Below are 23,113 nucleotides of genomic sequence, written 5' to 3' on the forward strand. Positions count from 1 at the left end.
TCTCAACCATAACACCACTCGCTCAATTTTCATCACAACTTTCACACACACAGCTTTTTTTGTCTCTCCGTCTGTCTTTCAGCCCCCCCACCACCACCCATACACACAGTTTCTCTCTCTCACACACACACACGCACTTTCTCACACTCAGTTTCAGCTGCCATCACATCTGGCAACTTCTGTGCAGTAAGGAGCCAGAGATTTGAGGTGTGGCGCGAAAGCCTGAAAATATGTCAGCAGACAGAGAGAGAGACAAAAAGAAGAGGAAAGGAATGGGGGGCCAGACTTAACCGTTCGCTGGTCCAGGAGGGGGATATTTCTAACACTGCACTGTCAGGAACCAGGAAGTGCTTTGCAGACAGAAGATGCACACACAACGTTTGACACATGCACTCTCATGTGCAATCTGGCAGCATCTGAAAGAGGAAATGTGTTTAAAAAAGGCACAAAAAACTGTAGCGGAACGGAAATAGAAGGAAGCAGAAAACCTGTGTCTGAGTGGCAGCATGTTCCTGTTGTTTGTATCTGTAATGAACAGCAAGTGATTTCTGAGAGGTCGACAACACAAAACAAGGGATAGGAAGAAAAAAACAAAAACTGGAAAAGACCGATGTCTCCTTGTAAGCACTTCCTTTACTTCCTTGTGCAGCTTTTCTCAGGCAGCCTTAATCCTCAGACAAGGAGCCTGAGCAGGGAGACATCTTTCAGCTCTTAAGTCATCCCACAGTCTCCTCACCACACACAATAACACCCCCCACACAGACACACATACATACACAGGAAGGGAGAGCTGTGGAAAGCGCAGGCTGACAACACATGACAGGGTGTTGATAATGAGCTGACAATGTCTGGCTTCAATCCACGAGTGTCACTCTAGTGTGGCAGAAGCAGCCGGGCTGCAAAGTAGAAGTGCCAAAGAGGAAATGCAGATACTGTCAAACCTTGGTCAAAATATTTTTAGTAGAAAGTTGAACCAGATCGATGTCATGTACCTGCCTCTCCACAGGCCCCACAGACTCAGCCATGAAGCTGCAGTGAGGATAGCGCTGACTGCTGCACTGTTAGAGGCTTAAAAATCACTCAGAAATGTTGTTTTGTGGGAAATCGCGAGCATTTTATTGCAGAAAATGTCTCTACGAGTGCCTGTTGATCAAGATCTGGTCGTCCTGCAGTGAAACTGTTAGAGATGAGTTGTTTGTTCTGCTGCAGAGAGCAGTCCCACAGAGTGTGAGGTCACATGAAGGGAATTTGTCCAATCTGCTCAGACTGTGGTCTTTGTCTTGTCCAGGCCCACAGCCACAATGCAGACGTCAGGAATGCGAGCCTATATTTGGCATGAAGCAAATGAACAGATACGCACAAACATAGAAGCCCCTATTCCTCATATCTGGCATCACATTAAGCATCTTGCATTAGCGTAGCAACTGAATACGAGCGTTGACAAAGGATTTACATAAAAACGTGCATAACAACATGAAGAATTCATGCGATGAATGAGAGTATATGTCTTACTACCAACTCATTTGATTTGCTGCAAAATTTCCATAAACATACGTGCACAGCTGTGGTCCCCAGAGAAAAAAATCCTACTGTTTTCACCGATTAACATTTGCGATTTGTAATGACGTGTGTCTGTAACCTTTGTACCCCCCTCCACATAACCGTGAGGCTGTAGCATAAAAGAGGTCCTTAACTGGTGGACATTTCTTAATAGATTACGCACTAAGTACTGCCCTGTTTAACAGTCACTAATTTTATTTGTCAGCTGGGTGCTGCAAAATACAGAGAGGTGATTAGTGAGCTAGAAAATAAAGACAAACCACACGTTATTGAAAATCTGCTAATGCTTCCATTGGATACTTCTGTACCTTTAAAACCAGCTTTAGAGGTGGCCTGGTGAATAACAATAAACTCTGGGCAGATCTGGGGCATGTAGATGTTTTTCACCAGCGCTGTAAGCTGAAACACTGTATACCGCAATGCACCGAGCACTAGAGGACTACACTGTAAAATTTAATGAGCTGGCTTTACTTTAAAAAAGGAAAATGCAAAATTGATGACTCAAAGAAAAAGTAACTTCAACTTAAGAGAAGTAAGTTATACTTACTTAACAGAGTACCAAGGATAGTATAGAGCCACAATTTGAAGTTAAAACTGTATTTTAAAAAGTCTATAGAGTTGTATTTTTTATAACTTTAGTGAATATTTTGGCAATAAATTCAGAAAATGTCACTATAAATGGCCATTATATTTATTAGTCAAGTCAAGAGTACTCGTGCACAATATTTACATTAAGTGTTATAAGATGTGGATCCAATTCCGTGTTACACTCATAAGCCTCATACGCTACACAGTCATAGGATTGCTGATTTTATTAGTATGCATAAGAGCCTTTCACTCCATCCAGTGCATCACTCCAGAAATCTCAGACATGGTGGTCCGTTGCCAGCGAAGCCTTTACACTGTTCTTGCCCACACAAACACTTGGCACCACATCACACATCTGGTGAAATAATCATCACAATGTCAACAATAACAGTCTGACGAGTCTAGACTTGCAGAAGTATCAAAAACAAATTGAGCACACATTATAAAATGGATTACGTATGCACAAATACTCTTCAGCATTTGGGCAAGAAGTGCAAATAAGAAATTTCAGTTAAAATTCACTCATTTATTTAAAGTAAAGACATTGTTTGGAGTTACAGGGTGGGAGTCAAAATGGGTCCAAAGCACATTTTTAACAGCAGTTAAATCACAAACCAAAATAAACCGAACACAGATGCAGCTGCGCCGAGAAGAGCTATCACAAGTGTCATGCCGACCTTAAAAGGAACTTTTCAAGCATTGATGGCAAATTAAACACACTATCAAAAAAACATTCTTGTTGTTTTCACAGATCTAGCAACTACCCAACAGCTTGTTAAATTTCTCAAAAATGATCATAATGACCAACTGCTGGTCCTGCGGCACTGGTCAACCAGCAGAAACCTCACTACAGCCATTGAGCTGGCATAATTTGCTTGCGGATACACCAGAGGGATCAACAGGACGTATAATTACTCTGCAGTGACAGTGTATCATTGTCATTGTCTGCAGGCCGTGTAATGGAACCTCAGAGCCATAAAAGACAGTGATTCACCCCCACAATCGACTTTACACCACTGGGCTGCCAGCCTTTAACTCCGAGCATCACTGTGGCGCTCTATGGTTGCTTAGCAACTAAAGGAAATTGGAGGTGCCTTTGAATTAGGGCATTTTAAGAGGAGATTTATATGAAGACCTTGATGATAAATGCCTCCATAAATCTGGAACTTTCTATTTCTATGAATTAATCGCTGGAGGTTCTAATTCTGGTTTTAGACACTGCAGCGTCACGGGGGCTGCAGATCTCACGCTGGCTCTATTATGAGACTGTGGCTCGTTTCCAGATGCAGGCTACATTTTCATGTTATAGTGCAAAAGCAGAGGAAGGGAACATGGCCTGTTTCCATGACACCATAAACAGGAAATAGGAAGGGCCCAGTGCTGCCAGAGCAGTCTACGTAAATCACAGAAGAAGTTAGCAGAGAGGTCAGAACTTTCCCATAATTTCAGTCAATGCACGAACGACACCAGAGGATTTCTGAAGAGTAGCGCCTCCACCCTTGGCTTCAAATGGAGGTCCGATGGGCCTGTAGCCCAAAAAGTGTTGCATTTGGGGATTTTTGTTTTCAGCATTTATTTTCAATGAAATGAGCTGGAGCATGGGATTTCTATCTCTAGCCACCTGATAGTGGTTTACATATGCTCCCAACTTTAGGTGTAGTTTGGAAATGAGTGCAATCAAGAAAGTATGTTCCATCCTAAATCCCTGACAGACCAATCACCATATACATACATTTGACGGGTGCTCTTTTTATGTGTAAAACAGGCTATACTAAGGACCCTTAAAATAATGTTTTTCTTTTGATTTGAACCAGATTTACACAATCACTTAAGCCTTCAGCTCTCTTCACTCAAATTAATTGAGGCCTACGTCGGCAGTGCTCCAGCCTATGTTTTTATTTATGGGATTATTTGGAAGTGAACGGACTCTACGCACTCAACCCACATTTTTATAAAACGCACGTAAACAAAAAGATAGCAGTACTTATAGCTAATTCTATCTACACACTTCCCACTCTGTTTTCCCGCAAGTGAAAAAAAGTGTCCCTCTTACTCCTCCTCCTCACTAGAGGAGAAAGCAGGAGTGAAGCTGCGGCAGTCCTTTTTGGCGGCCTCCTCCAGGTCCTGTCCCCTGCAGTCACCATGCCAACCTATGTGAGGAGGAGGCTTAGCTGCGGGCCCAAAGAGACTTGATGAGGTCCTGTGATAATTAGCACCTCATTATGGAGCCCAGTGAATAGGCCAGCGGGCTCCAGGAGCCACAAGGGACAGAACAATGGAAAAAAAACACACACACACACAAGACAGAGGCTCACATCAAAGGGAAGCACCCACTTTTTAGACCACGTAATAAAGAGGAGAAGGAAGATTGGGGAGGAAAATATTGCTCTCCATTCATACCTAAAAATATAGCTCATAATCCCAGTTTTTAAGCTTCCGCGTGTGGGTGGTTGGGTGTATGTGTGTGTGTGCTTGTGTGTTAGGATCTCTGCGTCACTCCAATCTGAATTTCCCCCCCTCCGGAGGCCTTAGTTGCTCCTCAAATGCATGAAACACAGTCAGTCCTCCCACTCTCTCTCTCTCTCTCTCACACACACACACACACTCAGAGACAGAGAGAGACTTATGCATAAGCAAGTCACCATTTCAGTGTTGAACTTCAGTGAGAACCAGAGCCAGAGGGACCCCGGTTAAGCAACATGTCCATCATCAGCATTCCTGTTCCTGTGTCTCACCATGTGTCTGTACCTCTGCTTGGCAGGCAGGCGCTAATCACACAGACATTACCATGCACATGCTGAGCCAGGTGAACCGTATTGCACTGCATCTGAGTTTAACCACGCACTGGGGTTCATTTCGGGTGTATTGTGTCAAACACTGAACATCCTTTAAATAGTAATACATTGCTTCTGTTTCACAAAGTTAAACTTAAAAAACAAACAAACAGTAGTCTTGGCATATTGCAAAAGCAAAGCCCGTAAAGTAAGCACTAAATCTGTTCTTCCCTCTTAACTATGCAATGTTTCCTGTACCTCTGACTGCCACACAAACCCCCAAAAGCAGAATATTTTCACACCTATGATTAACAGTTGTCAAGCTGTTCTTTTCATCAGGCGCTTTTCCCGTTTCACTCAAACACACCTTTCGTGATTGTGCCCAGCGAGCTTAATGTTAACTTCATCAGTCCACTCCACTTCTTTTTCTAAAAGAGTCTGGCTTAATCAGCTGTTGCTTTGCAGACGTCAGATTGTTGACGAGGTCGCAGGGATTGTTGATGATTCATCCATATATAGAATGTGTTTGTCCTATAAAGTTGCAATGTTTAACAGAGCACCACTCAACACTTCCTGGAGAATTTTTTCAGTGATATGTGGGGGCACAGGGGGTCCTTTCAAATGCCTTTTTCCTCCTTCCTTGTCCATGACATCTCAGGAAGAGGACATTGCGAGCTGCATTTTATTTGCTTAGCCTAATTTTCAGCTGCCCGGTGAGTTGTCATGGTAAGTAAGTGTTATCACAAGGTTTTAATTTACACTTTACCATTAGGTCCGGAAATGTTTGGACAGTGAGAAAATTGCGATTTTGTCTCTCTGTTCCAGCACAGTAGAATTTAAACGAATCAGTCAAGTGCACTTTCATCTTTAATTTGAGGTGCTGAAAAAAAGAACGTGTCATTGACTACTGAAGAAATCATTTGTATTTTTATTAAACAGGTTAAATTAAAAAAACAAAAAGGTCCCAAGGAGAGCAGGAACATTAGGAGTAGCCTGATTAACAGTTTTTGGTTCTGGGAAAAAAACAGAAAATGCATTGGTTGGTTTGACAGGATTAAAAGCCCCGGTCTGCTGAACAATGGTGGATAATCACAGATTTCTTTCTGTAGTAAAGAAAATCTCTCTCAGACCATCCAGCCAAGCAAAGAGCACTTACACTTTCACAAAAAAATAAGAGTCACATTAGACTTTACCAAAAAAAAAATAATACTTTGATGATCATTCACTGTGATGATGTGGCAGGAGACAAAATCATCTGGATGACTTCCACAGAGCTTCATGTTCATTCAAAGTTAAGAAAATAAACAAAATCTGGTTGGAAATAATATTTCAGAGGTCTTGTAGCTTTAAAGTCATGTGATTTTCTATTGGGCCTGATTGATATCGCTGTAATGTGCTCATTCATTAAACCGAAGGCATCTATGATCATCAGCCCCATGGGTGCTAAAATCCACACGGATGGGAGTCACACCGCTCATTTATGGAGAAGCATCTCACTGTACTCAAATGGCCTCCACAGTCAGCAGATCCCAATCCAATAGACCATCATTGGGATGTGGTGGAACAGGAGATTTGGATGCAGGAATAACTGCATCAGTTGTGTGATGCTGTGATTACAATATAAACCACAATCTCTGAGGAATGTTTCCAAAGAATTAACCCAAAAGAAGGGACAACCTGGTGCTAGCCCAGTGTACCTAATAAAATGTCCGGTGATTGTATAGGGTAAACTCTAAGTTTCAGAACAGGGCACTACTTCTCCACACTGGTTTGAATATTACTGTTTCAATGAATCTTTGTAGTTTATATATTTGTTTGAAGTGATGGCTTTTTTCTTTCTTTTTCTTTTTGACTGAATCTATCATTTAGATTAAAGAAAAAAGAATAAACGTGTATAGTACTGCCATGCAGACTGTATAATGCTCTGCCCCGTTCTTGCCTACATTCATGTCAAAAGTGCAGCACTACCACCCCCTAGTGGTGATGAAGGAGATAGTGTTTAGTAGAAGAGCCATGCAAATACTTGGACTGCTTGAATTAGGTTTATTTATCCCATAAGAAAATAAGATAATGAGAAATAAAAATCAGTATTATTAACAAGGACCGCACTGATACTTTTCCACTGATATAAATATCTTACGCAGATGGCGTTTTACCAAACTTTGTTGTTTTATAACAGCAGTCCACATTTACAGAATAACACCAAATACGACAAAAAGATCACAGTCACTCAACACCAATTCCATAAACAACTTGATTTAAAAAGGTTTAATTTAACAGAAATGGTTAGACAAAGGCACATGATGCATAAAAATACAACTGATTGATCAGATAGTGCACCAGAGATGAAAACAGCATGTAAACCAGATTTTAGTTCTGCTTGTAAAACTTCCTTTAAACATGTCAAAACGGGAACAAACAAACAAACAAAACAAAAAAATCATACAGTCATTAAAACAGAAAGATGACGACAAATATAAACGCAAAGCTGATTATTGTGGCAGACAGACATTAAAAGTGGTCCACGGCTTCATGTGGAATTCTTGTAGGCAACGTTTACAAGACAAAATAAAATAACACAACTGTAAGTCCAAGAGAAAAAAAAATATAGGCTTGTAGTTTTTCACTGAGAGCTTTTCGCCTGCATCCTCTCTGCTGCGAGTAGTGAAGGCTTTTTTTGTTGGTTTTTTTTGCTCTTTTAAGAAGGGAATTGCATTTTTCCTCAGAAAAAGGCATTGTATCACAGTATACCCCATCATCTCTCTGTCACATTATTAGTAAAAGTCCAACATGAAAGTGGAAGTAGAGGAAACAAAAAGCCTAAGACATTATATACAGTGAACCAAGTGAGCGACTGTGCTATGTGTCTATGCTAGAGAGCTGGTGTGTGCTGCTATTACACTACTAGCATGCGCTAATGCAGATGGATTGATTTTTTTTTGGCCCTTGAGAGAAGAGACAGCTGGTCTTGTCAGAGCTCAGCAGTGACTTCCGTGGTTATGGATCTCTCGTGCTAACATTAGTGTTGTTTTCCTTCCTTCCAGCTCCCTGTCACTGATGTAAAAACGCCCACTCCTAAAAGAATAATTGTTAAAAACAAACTGTGCTCTTGGAAATCAAATATATTGCACTTTAGAACAAGGCCAGACAACGTTTTAAAAAAAGTAAGAAGAAAGAGAATGCATAAAAATAGGATGTCCAGTGTCGCTAATTTTTGTCTGCAGATTCTCCAGTGAAACAATTACTTTCACAATTAGAAAAATATGGTCATTCATTCTCATGCAACCTGTTAATGTACCTTAAAACTAAGCCTGAGGACACTGAGGAACAGCTTTGCAAAGTCTACCTACCAGCAGCAAAACCTCTTAAAACCATATAACAGTTTATGCGTTTTGTAAACGAAATGTCTGCTAGCACATATTTAGCAATCAGAATATCAAATAAATGCAAATATCCCTAAATATGGAAGCGTTCCTCTTCAGTGGAATTAGAAATTCATAGGCGTGGACAACAAGACACGACAACCGAGGTCTTGTTTGAGTTTTTGAGTGTAGTTTGATTTATGTTAAAGTCAAGCTGAAGACAAACGAGAAAGAATAATTGCACATCTTTATCTTATTTATGGATTATTTACCTAAAACAGTAACTCAATAATGAAAACATCACTTTTCCTCCCCCCTCTTGACTCAGGTAACTAGCAGAGTTTGCTGTTATGTAAATATAATTTGAATGTTATATGAAATAGTTAGTAACACACATTCAAATTCTAGAGGAGAAAAAAATCAAAAGAGTTTTATTTCAGTCTGACTAAAAAAAGAGAGATCTGTGTAATTGCATGGCGACTACGTCTTCTGACGATTGTACAACCAATCCTCTCAGACCGTCCTCTCCTGACAACTTACAGCATCTGTGTTAATGATATTTTCAGTGTGTTTTCTTTCCTACTAAGCAGGCATCAATAACCTGTCTAAGGCATACTGTAAACGGTCCCAGTTCTTCCAAAATACAGTCAAAAAACAAATCCCCAGGCAGGTAGCTACCACATGATACCGGCTCCTCATTAGTGGAGCGGCAAACTTGGCAGCAGTAGAGACGCACACCAGGATGACGGTGATGATGGCCACCATGACATTGATGCTCTTCCCCAGCAGGACTCGGGCGTCGTGACTCTCGAGTTGGACCGTCTGCTGCTGCTGCTGCTGCTGGAGCTCCAGCTTGGACACGCGAGTCTGACACGACTCCAGGGCTTCCTGAGAAAGATGGGGAGAGGGTTTTTTATGGGTCAGACCATCTCTCAACTTGCTAAAGGGCATTTCGCTGACCTTTAAACACTCAATTACCCAAATTCCTCTAAAAGAATTCTTCTGCATCAGCAGAGAGAGGCCGCTTGGACAGATGACAATGGCCATGTGCTGAGATATTACAGACCTACAGGCATGGTGTATTTTTGTGATCCATCTTACGTGCTGCTTATGTGTGAAGCATCGCAACATAAGTAGATTCACCACTATTTACCTGTATGTCCCTGGCCCTTTCGTGAGCCTGGTAGGCCACCCTCTCCTCAATGCTGGCCAGCTCCTGCTTCAGATTTGCCATCTCATTCTGATGAAGTTCTGTCAGGTCGTTCAGCTGGTCTTCCAAACGCTCATACCTGCCAGTCAACACAAGGGGATGGTTAATATTCATATCACTGCGGATTTTAAAGTGGTTAATGACACGTGGTATTAAGCTTATTGTTATCTCAAAGTCTCTTAGAGTTATGCTTGTTTATTTTAGATGAACATTTTATATTGGCATGTTTGTTCTTATTAGGCCGGACGGTGTGTTATTTAACAATAATGAAATGTCAAGTTCTGTAATCGTACCTGTATCTCTCATCCTGCAGTGATTGGCTGATAATGCCATACTCTCTCTCGAACTGTGCCTTTAACTCCTCTATATCCTCCTCCAGCTGATTCTGGGCATCTTTAATCTCCCTCACTTCCTCCAGGGTCAGGGCAAGTCTGCCCTGGTTGTCTTCCCCTGTTTGGTCCCCCTTAGCTTGGCTCTGACACAGCCCTGCAGACGCTCCTGGCCCTGCTGGGTTTCCATTATTGTCTGAAACAGAAGCGCTGCCTGAGGAGCACTCATCATCACTGGGATACTTGGGTTTGCCCACTATAGAGGTGCTGTTACTCAGTCCCTTCACTTCAGTGTCAGTGGACAGTGGAGAAGAAGAGTCCAGAGTGGTTTTGAGGTGGGCAATGTTATCAGCGCTGCCAAACTTGTTCCTGATGAGGTTGGCGAACTCTCTGGGCTTGCTGAAGAAGAAAGGAGGAGACAGCGAAACACCTGGTCCAATGGTTTTAATCTTGTCCATTGTCGGGTGTCGGCCACTGCTTGTCATGTCCCTCAGCTGTCTGGGTGACTCCCGGGGTATGGTGCTGTGTTTAACAGAGGAAGAGCGAGCGGGAGGGCTTTGATAGTTTTCACTGTCTTTCATCTTTCGATGGTACTGTTCCAGCTTCTTTTGCATCTGGGCAATGTTCTGAGCTGACTTCTGGTTCTTTTTCTCAAACACCTGCTTGATGCGCCCCACCTGCTGCTTGTCCGCACTGTCCATGAGCTTCAGATACTCAGCTAAATTCTCATCTCGTGTCGTTTGCTCGATCTTTATCTGTTCTGTGACTTTCAGTATCTTTTGCTGGAGGCTGTCCAAGCACGAGCGACTACGCTGGACCTCAAAGCCGAGAGCAGGATAGGGACTTCCATCACTGAGCTCCAGATCCAAATTATTCTCTGAAGAACCCCGACGCATTGACAGCGGGAGGCCTATAAAACTGCTCTCTCTACTCCGGTCCTACAAAAGAAGAAAATCAAAAATTAAGCTTAAACAAAGTCCTATAAAAATATATGAAATTTGGTACAGTCAAGTATCAGTCAATACCACAGCGCTGCTATTAAAAACAAGCTACTGGTCATCTCACAGTAGAATAAAGGATTTTTCCTTTCTCGGTTAAGAGACACTGGACTCATTTTGCACCACCTCCAAAATATATACACACATACATGCTTGTCACTAAAAGTAACCATCCAAAATTCAAAAAAGAAAAGTAAAACGCACACCGTACCACACACACCGTACCACACACACACTCATCGCACAAATCCACTGTTTTCAGTTGCAGTAGGTATCCTATAACTGTTTCATGCTTTTAAATGTAGATGACAGCATTTTACTGTAATTTACAAGAGATATATTTTTCAGTGTAAATAATGTATTAAACTGGTGCATTTACAGGAAAGACCTTTTACTACCTTTTACTCTGCTTAATAAAAAAAACCCCACGGCATTCTGGGTAAATCTTAAAAGTAAATATTTTATCAAGACTTCCAACTAAAAAAGTCTGAATTCAAAAAGTAAGGTTTTTATTTGACCCTTTTTTAAGATCAAGGCCTGTTTTCTAGTTTTGGCCCCAATTTTAAATTTGATCATATTATTTTATTCGACAATAAAATTACATGTACACTTCCTGGGTACGAGTCTTTAATACAGAGGGTCTTTATCATTATTACAGAGACACAGCTATGCTGAAACAAGCTAAAAGTAGGTCAGCATTTTTAACTAAGCATTACAATCTACAGCTGCAGCTGTAAAGTAAAAGCACATGTGACCAACTGCTCATACTATGAATCCGATAATGTTTTCAGGCACTCATTTGCTTCAAATTACTAGCTTAAATAATTGGGGTAAACATCATTATTTTCTTAGATACATACAAGAAAATACAATATTTCCACATAGTAATCTCTGGCTCGAGCACTATTCAGCATTTCACACTGTGAGGCCATCTGGGTGTGTCTGTAATGCTCTTATTTGGAAAATCTGTTACATTTTAAGAGCCAGAATTTAATCCTGTTTGTTTATAATATAGAAAAAAAAAAACAGTTGACAAAATTCATACAACTACTCTTAGTATGTGTGAAAGAAGTGGAGCATGTACATCTAATGTAGGTCAGTGATAATGTCACACAAAGGCGCAAGGCAGCAGAAAATCCCTATTCCAGACAATGTACCCTAGTTTTACAGTTAATAACCGTTTTTTGTGATTAAAGCTGAACGTTATGCTCAATTTTTGTACTCTGTTGTAGGTTTGAGGAAGTAAGCATAATATATACAGGCTGAGTAAGCAAGACTGCATTTAGGGAACTAGAAGACATCCCGTTATGAGGAAAGTGTAGGAAAGCAGAGAAGCAAAAATTTAATCATGCTTCTGAGCTGCACTTTAAAGAGCAGAAGTGTCGCTTAAAGTGTAAAAAAAAAACTGCAGCCCATCGGTGGCTCAACAAACCATTTCGTCTTGCAAGCTGATCACAGTGCAACACCCCTGTAGTGAAAGAGGGTGTAAGCTATTAAAGCCTTACACTAAGTGTTGTACAATAAGCACTATAGGCGGCACAAAACTGCACTAATCCGTAACAAATGTAACACCGCTAGTTTCAAGTAAATAAACAGCTAACTCAAGCAGGCTCAATCTTGCTTAGCATTTCAGCATCGCCACGTAATGGTCACTTATTGCAAGCTAAGTATCTTGACATCAGCAAATGCGCCCACAGTTAACCACATAATGAAACTTCTCAACACATGACTCCCACATGAACCTCGAGAGAAGGTTTACAGGATGATGTATGAGTACATTCCTGGTGCGCACACTGAAAAACACTGCTCAGACTAAAACAAAAACACAGTCAGCGGGACCATCTCTCAGAATTCAGCTTAATTCAAGGTATCCAATTACACAGGTGAACAGGATTTACCTGCTGTTGGCTCTATGATGTCACACCAAACTAGCCACACTTGTTTAATAATGTGAAGGCAAGAATCTATTGACAATATTATTACTGCAACACACTGTGTTTGTACCACAGTGAACAGCTTCACGTATATTTGTAGCCATGCTTGTGGTCACATTGATGCAGACTGTAATCAGTCTGCAGCCACTGAATGACATGCTGCATGATTTAGCACACATAACTATGACTCTAAGAATATATATCTACTGGTGTTGTAATGCCATCATCAGGCAACAAGGCAATTTTCCCCAATATTTAACCTAACTATCAACGCAACTAATAGCATATTCAGTGCCTTGTTCTTAAAGGGAACTTCTGGCAGCAGCTTTAGAAGTCCAAAAATAAAAATTATTTCCACACCAGGAAAAAAGACTTTTAATCAACTATCAGTTAATTAATCAAGCATTGATAATATGCAATCAAACATGCAAAGTGAGGTTACGCTGTTGTTTTATTCATTGCTATTCATTCAAGGTATCCTATTACACAAGTAAATTCAGTTTACTTCCTGTAAACGGAGTATGAGGTCAGGTAAAGGAGGTAAATTCCATTTACCTGCTGCTGGCACTATGACTTCACGCTTAACTAGTCAAACTTGTTTGATAGCCTGATAAGTTAGGGAAGAACTGATTATTACTAGAAGAAGCTGGTGGTTACGTTGGTGCAGACTGCAATCCTCAGCAGCCACTGGATGAACTGTGACATAATTTACGCATATCTGTGATCCCAGGAATATGTATCGTGACTTTGTAATGCCATCATCGGGTCAAAAAGTCAACAGTGCCACTAATGGCATGGTTAGTGACATGTTCCTCAAACGCATTCTGTTCGGTCTCTGCTTTCAAAGTCCAAAAAGTTACTTCCCCCCCAGAAACAAGTGTACTTTAATCAACAATCAGCGAACTAATCATGCTTTAATAATACACAAACAAAAACTTAAAGCTAAAGTTAAACTGTTGTTTTATTTATTATAATATAAGATTCAAGCTAGCTTTGTTAGTATCAGACCATTTCACCCATCCTGGATGCTCCCCTTGAACTGAGCCCTCTAAGAAGGACACCACTGGGATAACATGATCAGCTCAAAAAACAAAAAACAAAAAACATGGTGGCAAACTGTGATGGCTGAGCTGACAGATCCATTACTACCTCTAGGAATGAAGAGGACAAACTAACTCCACAGCATCCATCTATTAGAGAATCACTGATTTAGTGCAAATCAGCAAATGTTGGAATGCTAACAGGCTCAGCTAAGATTGTGAAAACAGTAAAAATTACACTTGTTAAACATCAGCTGTTAGCATGTCATTATGAGCCTGTTGCAAAGGCAAAATCAGCATTAAGCTGCCATCATGGATTTAAACTAATCTCATTTATACACACACACACACATATATAAATATATATATTTGTCTGTAATTACACAGTATATTCTTCATTATGTGTAGTGTGTAACTGGAGAACAGCACGCTTATTTCTACAAGCAAGCCAGGGTTTTTTTCAGCCTCTGTCCTCATCCTACTCTCACACTCTCTCTGGCATCTGTCCTTATTGAACACAGAAGTCTTTCTCTGCAGAGAAAAAAGCTTACTTTGTCATGTTCTACCTCTGCCCTGTCCAGGACTGAGCCACTGCATATGGAATCACTGGCCTGACGTAAAGCCAGACGAACCCTGCATCCAGTTGTGGTCTTGCCCCATCGGCTGTGAAGGCTCTAATTCTCCACCAAACAATTGGTTTCAGATATAAACTGACCTTTTAGTCAAACCTGATTTCCATACAGAACAATGAGAAACTTAATGATGCCTCGCTTAAGAGAAAGTGTAAAGTAAGCTGCTGTATTGCTCACTCAAATTACCAAATCTTTTCAGTGTTCATATGACAGTCACAAAGAACTGCCTGTTCCACCAGACAGCTTAGACTGCATGCTATTTCTGCAGTGCTTGAACAAAGCTAGCTCCTCAGGCACTCTCCCACCACTAGCATTTACTTTGGGAATGTTCAATATTGTCCTCTGCACCATTAGGGGCTAAACACTGAGCACAGGGGTCTTACTCTGTTGCTTCAATGTGCTGAGATAACATAAATATGGAACAAGTGCAAAATAGATCAGATGGAAACCTGGCAACCACTGGTGAATCACTGCCGAGGCCTGCAGTAAGATTTATGTAAAGGGTATTGATAAAACTTCCACACTTGCACTGCACCTGAATTTCAAGCTTAAAAATGATAAAACAAGGAACTTTGTGATATAAACACAAGTGTCTTTTAACTGGATGAGGCCATAATCGTGAGAGCGACCTAAATAACATCACCCAGACATTTTTTACATTCTGGAAACCATCTGCAAGTATGACAGCTGGCAATTTCCTCACACGAGATTGATGAAATTGTATCATTTCAATTTAATAAGCTCATCTGCACCACCACTGCTGCTGCTACTTAAGATTTCGAACCACTCTGAATAACCGCAGGAGCAATCTGAAGGTCTCTGCGGATGAGTGGTCCTGCTAAATGAAGTAGGCTCACGCTGATGAAAATGTCCTGCCCAAATCTGCTGAGGAGCTGCCCTACTTTTCACTCACTTTCTCCAAAAACATTTGCACAGCCAGAGACCGGTGAGATCCCGGTTACATTTTTGATCCCCTCTAATCGTGCCTTGAAAATATGTTTTATCACTACAAATGAGGTGTGTTCTCACCCTAAATAAAGTCTTCAAGATGCTGTCTTTTGAATTAGCAAGCCAGGCAATACGCCCACTGGTGTTTTGACTCACAAATAGATTTTAGCGTGTCAGTAGAGCAGAAGAAGAAGAAAACAGAGAGCAGGAGACAAGGCAGAGAGAGAGAACTGAAACAGATATAAAAAGGACACGAACAGAGGTTGCCTCCAAACAGAGCTCAGCAGCACACATCATCCCAATCATCATCATCATCTCCAACAGCAGGATCAGCAGGAGTCCTCCGTGCCCTCAGGGTGCCTCCTTCACAACTCAACCCTGCATGAGCCCCCTGTTCCCCCTCCCACGCTGTCCTACATAGCACACAGAGTCTGTCCAGCACCATGACCCATTTAATAAGCCCTGACCTCGCTTGACAGCATAACATAAAGATCCATCTGCATTAGCCTCAATCTTAACCCAACAAGGAAACACTGTGTGTTGTTAGGCCTGAGAAAACCCAATCAAAACTTAGCTACAGTTCGAGGGCAAAGTTGCTGCAGATGCTGCTTATCTTGCACTGAAGTGTACTCTCTCTTGGATCAGTGATCTAGTTAGTGATTCAATTTTTCATGCAAAGGCAGGCCTCGCACTCATCTGCCCACTGCACCACAAAACAGACTGAGCAGCAATTCAGCATTTAAGTTGTGAGGAAGAGCAAGGGTGAGAGCTCACAAATTATTTAGAACTGGGTGGATATGCAGGGGATGTTTACTAAATTCTGAGTAGTATGGATAAAATAAATATTGGTTTAGATTGATTGAACGTGCAGCTGATTTATTTTCATCTTGCTGAACCCACTGCCCCTTTCAGTTTGAGTGAACATTATTATAACCACAGACATTTTCTTATGCAAACAGGAACACATTGTCCCCAATACCAGGAAGTAATGTTTGCTAGTACTCACAATCCCTTTTGCAATCTAGAGAAACCATCAGTTTACAGGGCCTGGTCATGCAAGTGCACAAGCACATTCAAATACAAGCACAGGTGTTTGCACCAGTTTGAAGTAACTGGATCCAAATGACAAAACATTTGGTGTTTGGTGTGCTGTCACTGGCTCTTGGCACGCCCAAGTAAACACGCACAAACAAGGCAACGGAGCTGGCACACTTGAAGAGATGGAACAAAACCGTCCCTTCAGCCGAGAACAGAATCACAGAGGGGAAGAAGCCCTCGATGCTTATTGGTATTCCCTCCAGCTGATCCTCATGGATACAGACGCTCTCCCACTCAGGGCTCACACAGGGAAACAGGAAGAAAACCAGCAATATGGAGTGTGAGAGGGACAAGGAGCACATCTTTCATTTTAAAGAAACCGGACCCCGCGTCTCCCCCCTCCGCCCTCTCCTCTCATCTGCATCCCACAGCTGCGTATGTGGTCAAACTTTGATTGCTTTCTTTACTGAGGGGCCAAACTGTGCACCTTATTGGACTAAAAGGAATGGGGAAACTTGCAACAGAGTCTAAAGTCTTAAATTCCCTGAATGAATGATCCCCAGGGGGTCAGGGGAATTAATTGCTTAAGACATATTCACTATTATCTTAGAAGACAAGCTGCTCCAGGACTAAATCAATAGCCCATTAACACTTACTAGTGCCTGCTTGCCTCCAGTGACTGAGAGAGTATTGAGCGGGATTCAATTAAGATAAATACGCAGCTATATTCAAGTGACCAGAACCGTTGATGTAACGAGGCTGGCGAGGACTCGAACACTTCAAAAGATACTTTCGGCTGCTCCCTTATTCGCGAGGTGTCACGGCAGGTAGCTCTGCATGTTTGGTTTGGCAGATTTATTTTTTTATAACACTGGTGCTCTTCCTGAAACAACACTAAAAGGATTCGTGTCTCCTCCCGGCATCGAACAGGAGATCTTTCATTAAAGCACTACATCACGGAGCCACTGAGGACTGAAGCACTTCTTTAGCCTTAAAAAAAAAACACACAGGACCTACTTTAACAACTTTTATTTAAGGACTCTGGCATACAATGCACAACATGTAAATATTATGCCGACGTTAAGGTCAATGTGCACCTTTTGCACGATAGCACGCATGCGAGAATAGCATTACAGGTAAAGGGCACAGTTCACATATGGAGAGCTGGGTCACGGAGAAATGCCACAATCTCAGCAGAGCCACCACTCAGTAAGGGTTAAAGCCAGTCTCTGGAAGCCAGCCACAAAAAGCCAAGTTGCATCATTTTTGGCCTCTAACCCACTATATCTGCTGCACAATGGCTTTTTGAGAAACAAAACTGGAATGCCATTTACGGGCAACAAAATGAGGAAAAGCAAAACTACACAGCACAGCATTAATAAACCAGCTAACAGTCAGATGAGCTGATCCACTTTACTGTGTTAGCGATTATAACAAAACTGGTCTGACTGCTTATATAAGAACCCGGCTATAAAGTTATTCCGCATGATTCTTTCAAGCTGTACTCCAGGGGAGAAGTGATCGATTTCAATTACTTATACTCTTAATTCAGTTTAAATTCAGTCTATTAACAGGAACCTAAAAAAAAGGGAAAAAACCCCGTAATAGCACTTTTTAATGACTGGGTGTCAGATGTAAAGGTTCATACTGAAAATGAGAAACAGTATGCTGCTTCCTGCCACTTTACTGAAGCAGCGAGAGAATCACACGTTTTTATGTGTTAAAGTTTCTGGCTTTTAACAGATAACAGATCTGCCCCAGCCATTAGGGGACTTCTGACTCCTCGTGTGATTTTCCCCACCCAGTTTTAGTTAGCTACTTTTGTCAAGTTTCTTTCAGCTAAAAGACTTGTCATGGGACTTGAGTTAAGTGCCATTCTGATACTGTGTGTACTCTTAAGATTTTGAGGATATAAGCATATGAATAAAAACTTGCTTTTTTCCTTACTTTTCTGGGTTGTTTATACTACATGAAATTGTAATATGAGTCATCAGGAGATTTTGTGATATAATCCTCCTTACACTTCATCTACATCTGAAATCCTAACTTATGTGGTCGCTGACCACAAAGAAAACTCAACTGCGCTATCAAAAGAATATATTATGGTATAGCTTCCTTTAAATATCTGCTGTTATCGCCTTAATGTAGATGAGCTGGGATCCTCATATGGTTGTGAAATACTAAATAAATCCAATCAGAGTAGGTGGCTCTGAACAAGCAAATATTTGATACAGTGTTTGTGTGTTTGCGTGATTAAGGTTTGTATTTGAACAACACCATAGCTGTTTTTACAAAGACCGATTCGGCAAAAATATTCCCTGGTGGAGAAAGTCAGTAAGCAAGCCGTTCGCCTGAGAAACTTGTATTGTCCCCTGTAGAGGAACCGACTTCTTGTAGGTGCTTTGCATAGTTTCTTATCAGTCTCTGACACCAGCTTCCTGGGAAAATTAGCAGTTAGTGCGCATATTACATGTTAAATATTCGGTACTTACTTTAGATTTTTTCTTTAAAGTAAACATCTTTCCAAGAAAGAATTGATGATCTTTCAAATTTACGAGCAATCATCATGACAGACTTGCAAAGGGAACAGCAGGCACTGATTCGAATTGATTTGAATGCGGGGAGCATATTTACCTTTTCTGTGTGACTGACCTGCTTTTTATTTGCTTAAATTGGGAGAAATCACTAGAAAATATTGATTTTATGTATCACTTGATTGAGTATATCTCTTTGATTGTTTAAAAGACAATAAGCTGTTTACGTGTCCAAATATGTTTGTTTTTTGTTTTTAAATTAACCCTTTCCGTGGGTTCTACTTACTACTTTTTCATAGCTGTGCATGTCAGTAAGGTGGGGATGGATGAGAGTTTATGTTTTTTTACCCTTTGAAAACTAGGTTATGAACTGAGTCACTGAGCACAAACACAGAAGCACCTGTAAGTACAGTACAGTAGCTTATAACAAACACACTACCTAAGCTATTAAGTTTCCGCTCAGACTATTAGTTCTGCTGATAGCAAAACTGATAATCCAGCCAATATTCTTGTAAACAATGGGGAAAAATGACCAGCTCTTAATTTACTTTCCAACAATACGTTTCATAAACTTGTTCGCAACTTAAAGCTGGTCCTCATACCAGCTGACCTTACTGAACATTTACCCAATATTGGCCTTAGCTGACTCACATATCGGGCAGACTCCACACCTGTGAGCAACACAGCAGGATCACAAACCATAGCCTCGAAAATGAACAAATGCATGGAATATTTATTAAGGAGTCACGTGTTTGTTTGGTTTAACATGTTTGCATGTTTCCACTAAACTTACCACCCTTGTGTTTAGAAACCATATTTAGGAGTGGTGGGCGTGTGTCTCTAAGAATCAATAAAACTTTTCAGATTATTATTAAACCATAGGATCAACCGCTTTCGGTAGCCCGGAGTTCACAGCCTTGGAGTCCCTTCACATCCTCATGAAGACATGCCCTTTTCTACAGTATCTGTATGAGAGCGGCTCACTGAAAGCTCTTTGTTCGGGGAAACACGCAGCTTTAAAAGCGGCGCAGCTGTCGGTTTCACATGACGTGGAGCTCGAGAGGCAACAATGCATCGCTGGTACAGTACGGGTCCTGCAGTTCATCACACAACAATGCTGCAAAAACAGTCATTCACACACTCACCATCCGGCTGCTGCTGGTGCTGCTGCTGAGGTATTTCTCGACTTCGGACAAACTTCGCACGGACACGTTTGCGCTGGGCATAATAACCTCCAGTTAGTGGCCAGTTAGGAGCTGGTGGGTCGTCACTTCGGTGTCAGGACTAGTTTACAACTGTCGCCTAAACTCGTATCCATGTTTAGCCCCCCTTTTTGCTCTCTCTCTCACTCCCTCACTTACCCGTGCACTGGCTGCTCCCTTCAACAAAACTGCGCGTGAACCTAAACCCCGCCCACTCGTCTCTCTGAAGGGTGGCTCAGCTGAAAGAGGAGGGGTTAACTCTTTAAACACACGTACCTGCCTGCTGAAGATAACACAGCCTTGAAACTCTTTTTCTCTCTTACTCTCTATTACCACAACAATTTAAGGTACTGTAGTTAGAAATATGCGCATTAAATACGGTTTTAGATATACTATAAATGGAGGTATCTCGTTTTGAAAAGCAAAAGTAGATAATAACTTATGAATATTTAAACCACTTAGCCTACATTTGTTATTAAAGGGGGAAAAAGCATTATAAGCAGGCAATCTAGTTATCATCGATTGAACTCTTGAGAGCATTTGCTAGAGTAAAAGCTGAAGGACTGTGGTTTAAAATTACTGTTGCAAATATCAGTTTAAAAGCTCATTTGTTGCTCTTGAAGTATCAAAGTGCACATCCTGAATTGGGTTCTACTTACCCTACAGAGCATTACCTAAGTCACTCAGTCAGCTGAATAATGCATACATTTTCTGAAGGGCTGAGTTTTTAAATTTAGTAAAGTGTGAAAGGGAAGGTTTACAAGATGTGTGGTTTGGAGGTGGCAGCACTGACTGAAAGATAGAAGGACGAGTTGGAGACTGTGGTTTGGAGACAAAGTTAAGGAGGCACACTTGGCTGACTTGGTTCAGCCAAGTGTGTATTGGACAATATTGGACAAAGGATGTCCAATATAGTGTATGGAGGGAGAAAGGACAACATAGGAGGGTGAAGAAGTCACTTGGATGAGTGATGAAAATGTTCCTACGACCAAAAATGAACAGAGCTTTGTGGGATTTCCTTAGCTGGATGATTGAGCATGGATCAACACACATCAAATAATCTCATGGATGTCATGAAGGAGGACATGTAGAGAAGGGTGCGGATGATCTGCTGTAGGGGCCACTGAAGGGAGCAGTTGAAAAAAAGAAGTAGTACTGAAACTGGGTTACTAGTACCCAGCTGTTAATGTGGTGTTGTTGTGGTGTGAAAAAGAAAAAAAGTGGGGGTTTTTTCCCTCTGAGCTATGAAGTTTTGAAAATTTAAGTATCACAAAGTGCATGAGGATTCACTCAGATATTACTTACTGTGTCGTTTTAAAAATACACCAATGAACATGTAAATGTTTTATTATTCAAAACCAATCTATATAAACTAGTAAATAGTAATTACTTGTGGGGAACAAACCCTTAATGGTTAATTCCATTTAACAATGTGGTCATTTTTAAAACTGTGCAAAAATAAATACAAGAAATGAAAGTGCAAAAGTGCAAAAAAAAATGTGAGGACCGTTATTACGTAATAATATTTCAGCTTAAGTGGTGAAAAACAGGGTGGCAGTCAAAATGGGGAAGAAAACTAAGCAGTACACGCTGCAAAGAGAAAAATGTTTTAAAATAGGGGGATGATTGCATGTATCTATAACCAGACGATCAGCAGGCCTAACAGGAAGGAAAGAGGTTTGGCCTGATGATACTCACAGCAAGTTTGATCATCTTAGATAAACCGACAGCATAACTGACATATCGTGCTGATGTTTCCCTCCAAGAAGTATTTCAATTTGATGTAAAAGAATCTGGCTTACATATAACCGGTTCTGTCACCTTGTTTTTCAACACTACCCCCCACCCACCTCCTCCTCCTCACCCCTCCCAGCTGCACAGACACCCCAGAGGCCATGAGAACAACCCAACTGGTTCTTTCATTCAGATTCAGCTCAGAATGAGCTAATCCACCATAAACACTCAGGCTCGTGTTGCATCACAAATCCCCGAACCTTAACAGTTACCGTGTTGTTTCCCATTTCTTAACTGGTTTGCATCACACATTGATATGCAGCAGCTTATGCAGTTCAAAGGTGGTGAATAAAGCGATGTACTAGTTTGGCAGGACTATGGAGAACCACACAAAGAAGCTTCTGGGATACACTGGACAATGGACTTCCAAAAACAGCAGCAGACAACATCATTCATTTGTTCATCAAGCTTTAATGCTGCTATCTGTGCTTTTAATTAGCTGGACACACCCATGGTGTAACTACCACAAAGCCTGCAGACACTGTCCTCCGTTCAGTTACGTATATGCGCTCAGCTCTGATTAAACATTGATGAGCTTATAACACAAGCTGTAAGCACAGCGCCCTGCAACATCTTCCATCGTCATGTCATTTGACACAAAACACAATAAGTCGGTTGGACAGGATGCAGATTTTGTATTACTAATTCAGAAGGGACATGTAAACAATCTGGTGTGTTTATAGAAGCGGTTCAGGTTCCAAGAATTAGCATTTAGACTGAGTGAAACCAAAGTCCTGCTAGAAACAGGTCTTGCAACTCAGGAGACATCTTGAAATTCTTATTTTGAAGCATTACTTAAATGTACTTATATAGGGAAAAGTTTTCTGACAAAATACATTTATTCCCCCCTGGAAGTTTTACTTTTACCACCATCGTCATCATCATTGTTTACAACAGGCTGAACTGCAGGACCAACACATGGAGCTGTGTACAGAAAGGAGAGTAGTAAGTTTGATTTCCCAGGTAAGATGATATCTCTCAGTGTGTGCAACAAAATAATGGAGATTTTCTATCAGTAAGCTGTGGCAAGCACTGTGTACTCTGCTGGGGGACAGTATCAGAGCTGGTGACACTGAACAGACTGAATAAACTGATTAGGAAGGCTGGCTCTCGGATTGGCTGCAAACTGGATGCTTTTAGCGTTGTGGTGGAGAGGAAGCCACTGAAAAT

At 41.2% G+C, this 23,113-nt stretch overlaps 1 protein-coding gene across 1 annotated transcript; it reads right to left on the reverse strand.

The window, feature by feature from the left end:
* Positions 1–7,175: 7,175 nt before the first annotated feature.
* Positions 7,176–20,320, reverse strand: LOC102787301 (transmembrane and coiled-coil domain protein 3-like). The gene is made up of 4 exons (XM_006782583.3): positions 20,093–20,320; positions 9,788–10,761; positions 9,438–9,573; positions 7,176–9,172 (listed from the first exon to the last, which is right to left on the reverse strand). Exons 1-4 carry the CDS (start codon positions 20,171–20,173, stop codon positions 8,867–8,869), a joined length of 1,497 nt encoding a protein of 498 aa, XP_006782646.1. The 5' UTR covers positions 20,174–20,320; the 3' UTR covers positions 7,176–8,866.
* Positions 20,321–23,113: the final 2,793 nt, after the last annotated feature.

The sequence above is a fragment of the Neolamprologus brichardi genome, chromosome 7 (genome assembly GCF_056152115.1).
Source record: "Neolamprologus brichardi isolate AB-2024 chromosome 7, ASM5615211v1, whole genome shotgun sequence".
Classification (NCBI taxonomy): domain Eukaryota; kingdom Metazoa; phylum Chordata; class Actinopteri; order Cichliformes; family Cichlidae; genus Neolamprologus; species Neolamprologus brichardi.

Bases quoted from the DNA above. Each gene is read 5' to 3' on its own strand.
- LOC102787301 (XM_006782583.3), bottom strand. From the start codon at position 20,173: ATGCCCAGCGCAAACGTGTCCGTGCGAAGTTTGTCCGAAGTCGAGAAA. The intron at 10,762-20,092 runs GTGAGTGTGTGA...CTTCTTTTGTAG, and splicing joins GCACCAGCAGCAGCCGGATG to GACCGGAGTAGAGAGAGCAG. The intron at 9,574-9,787 runs GTACGATTACAG...GTTGACTGGCAG, and splicing joins CTGCAGGATGAGAGATACAG to GTATGAGCGTTTGGAAGACC.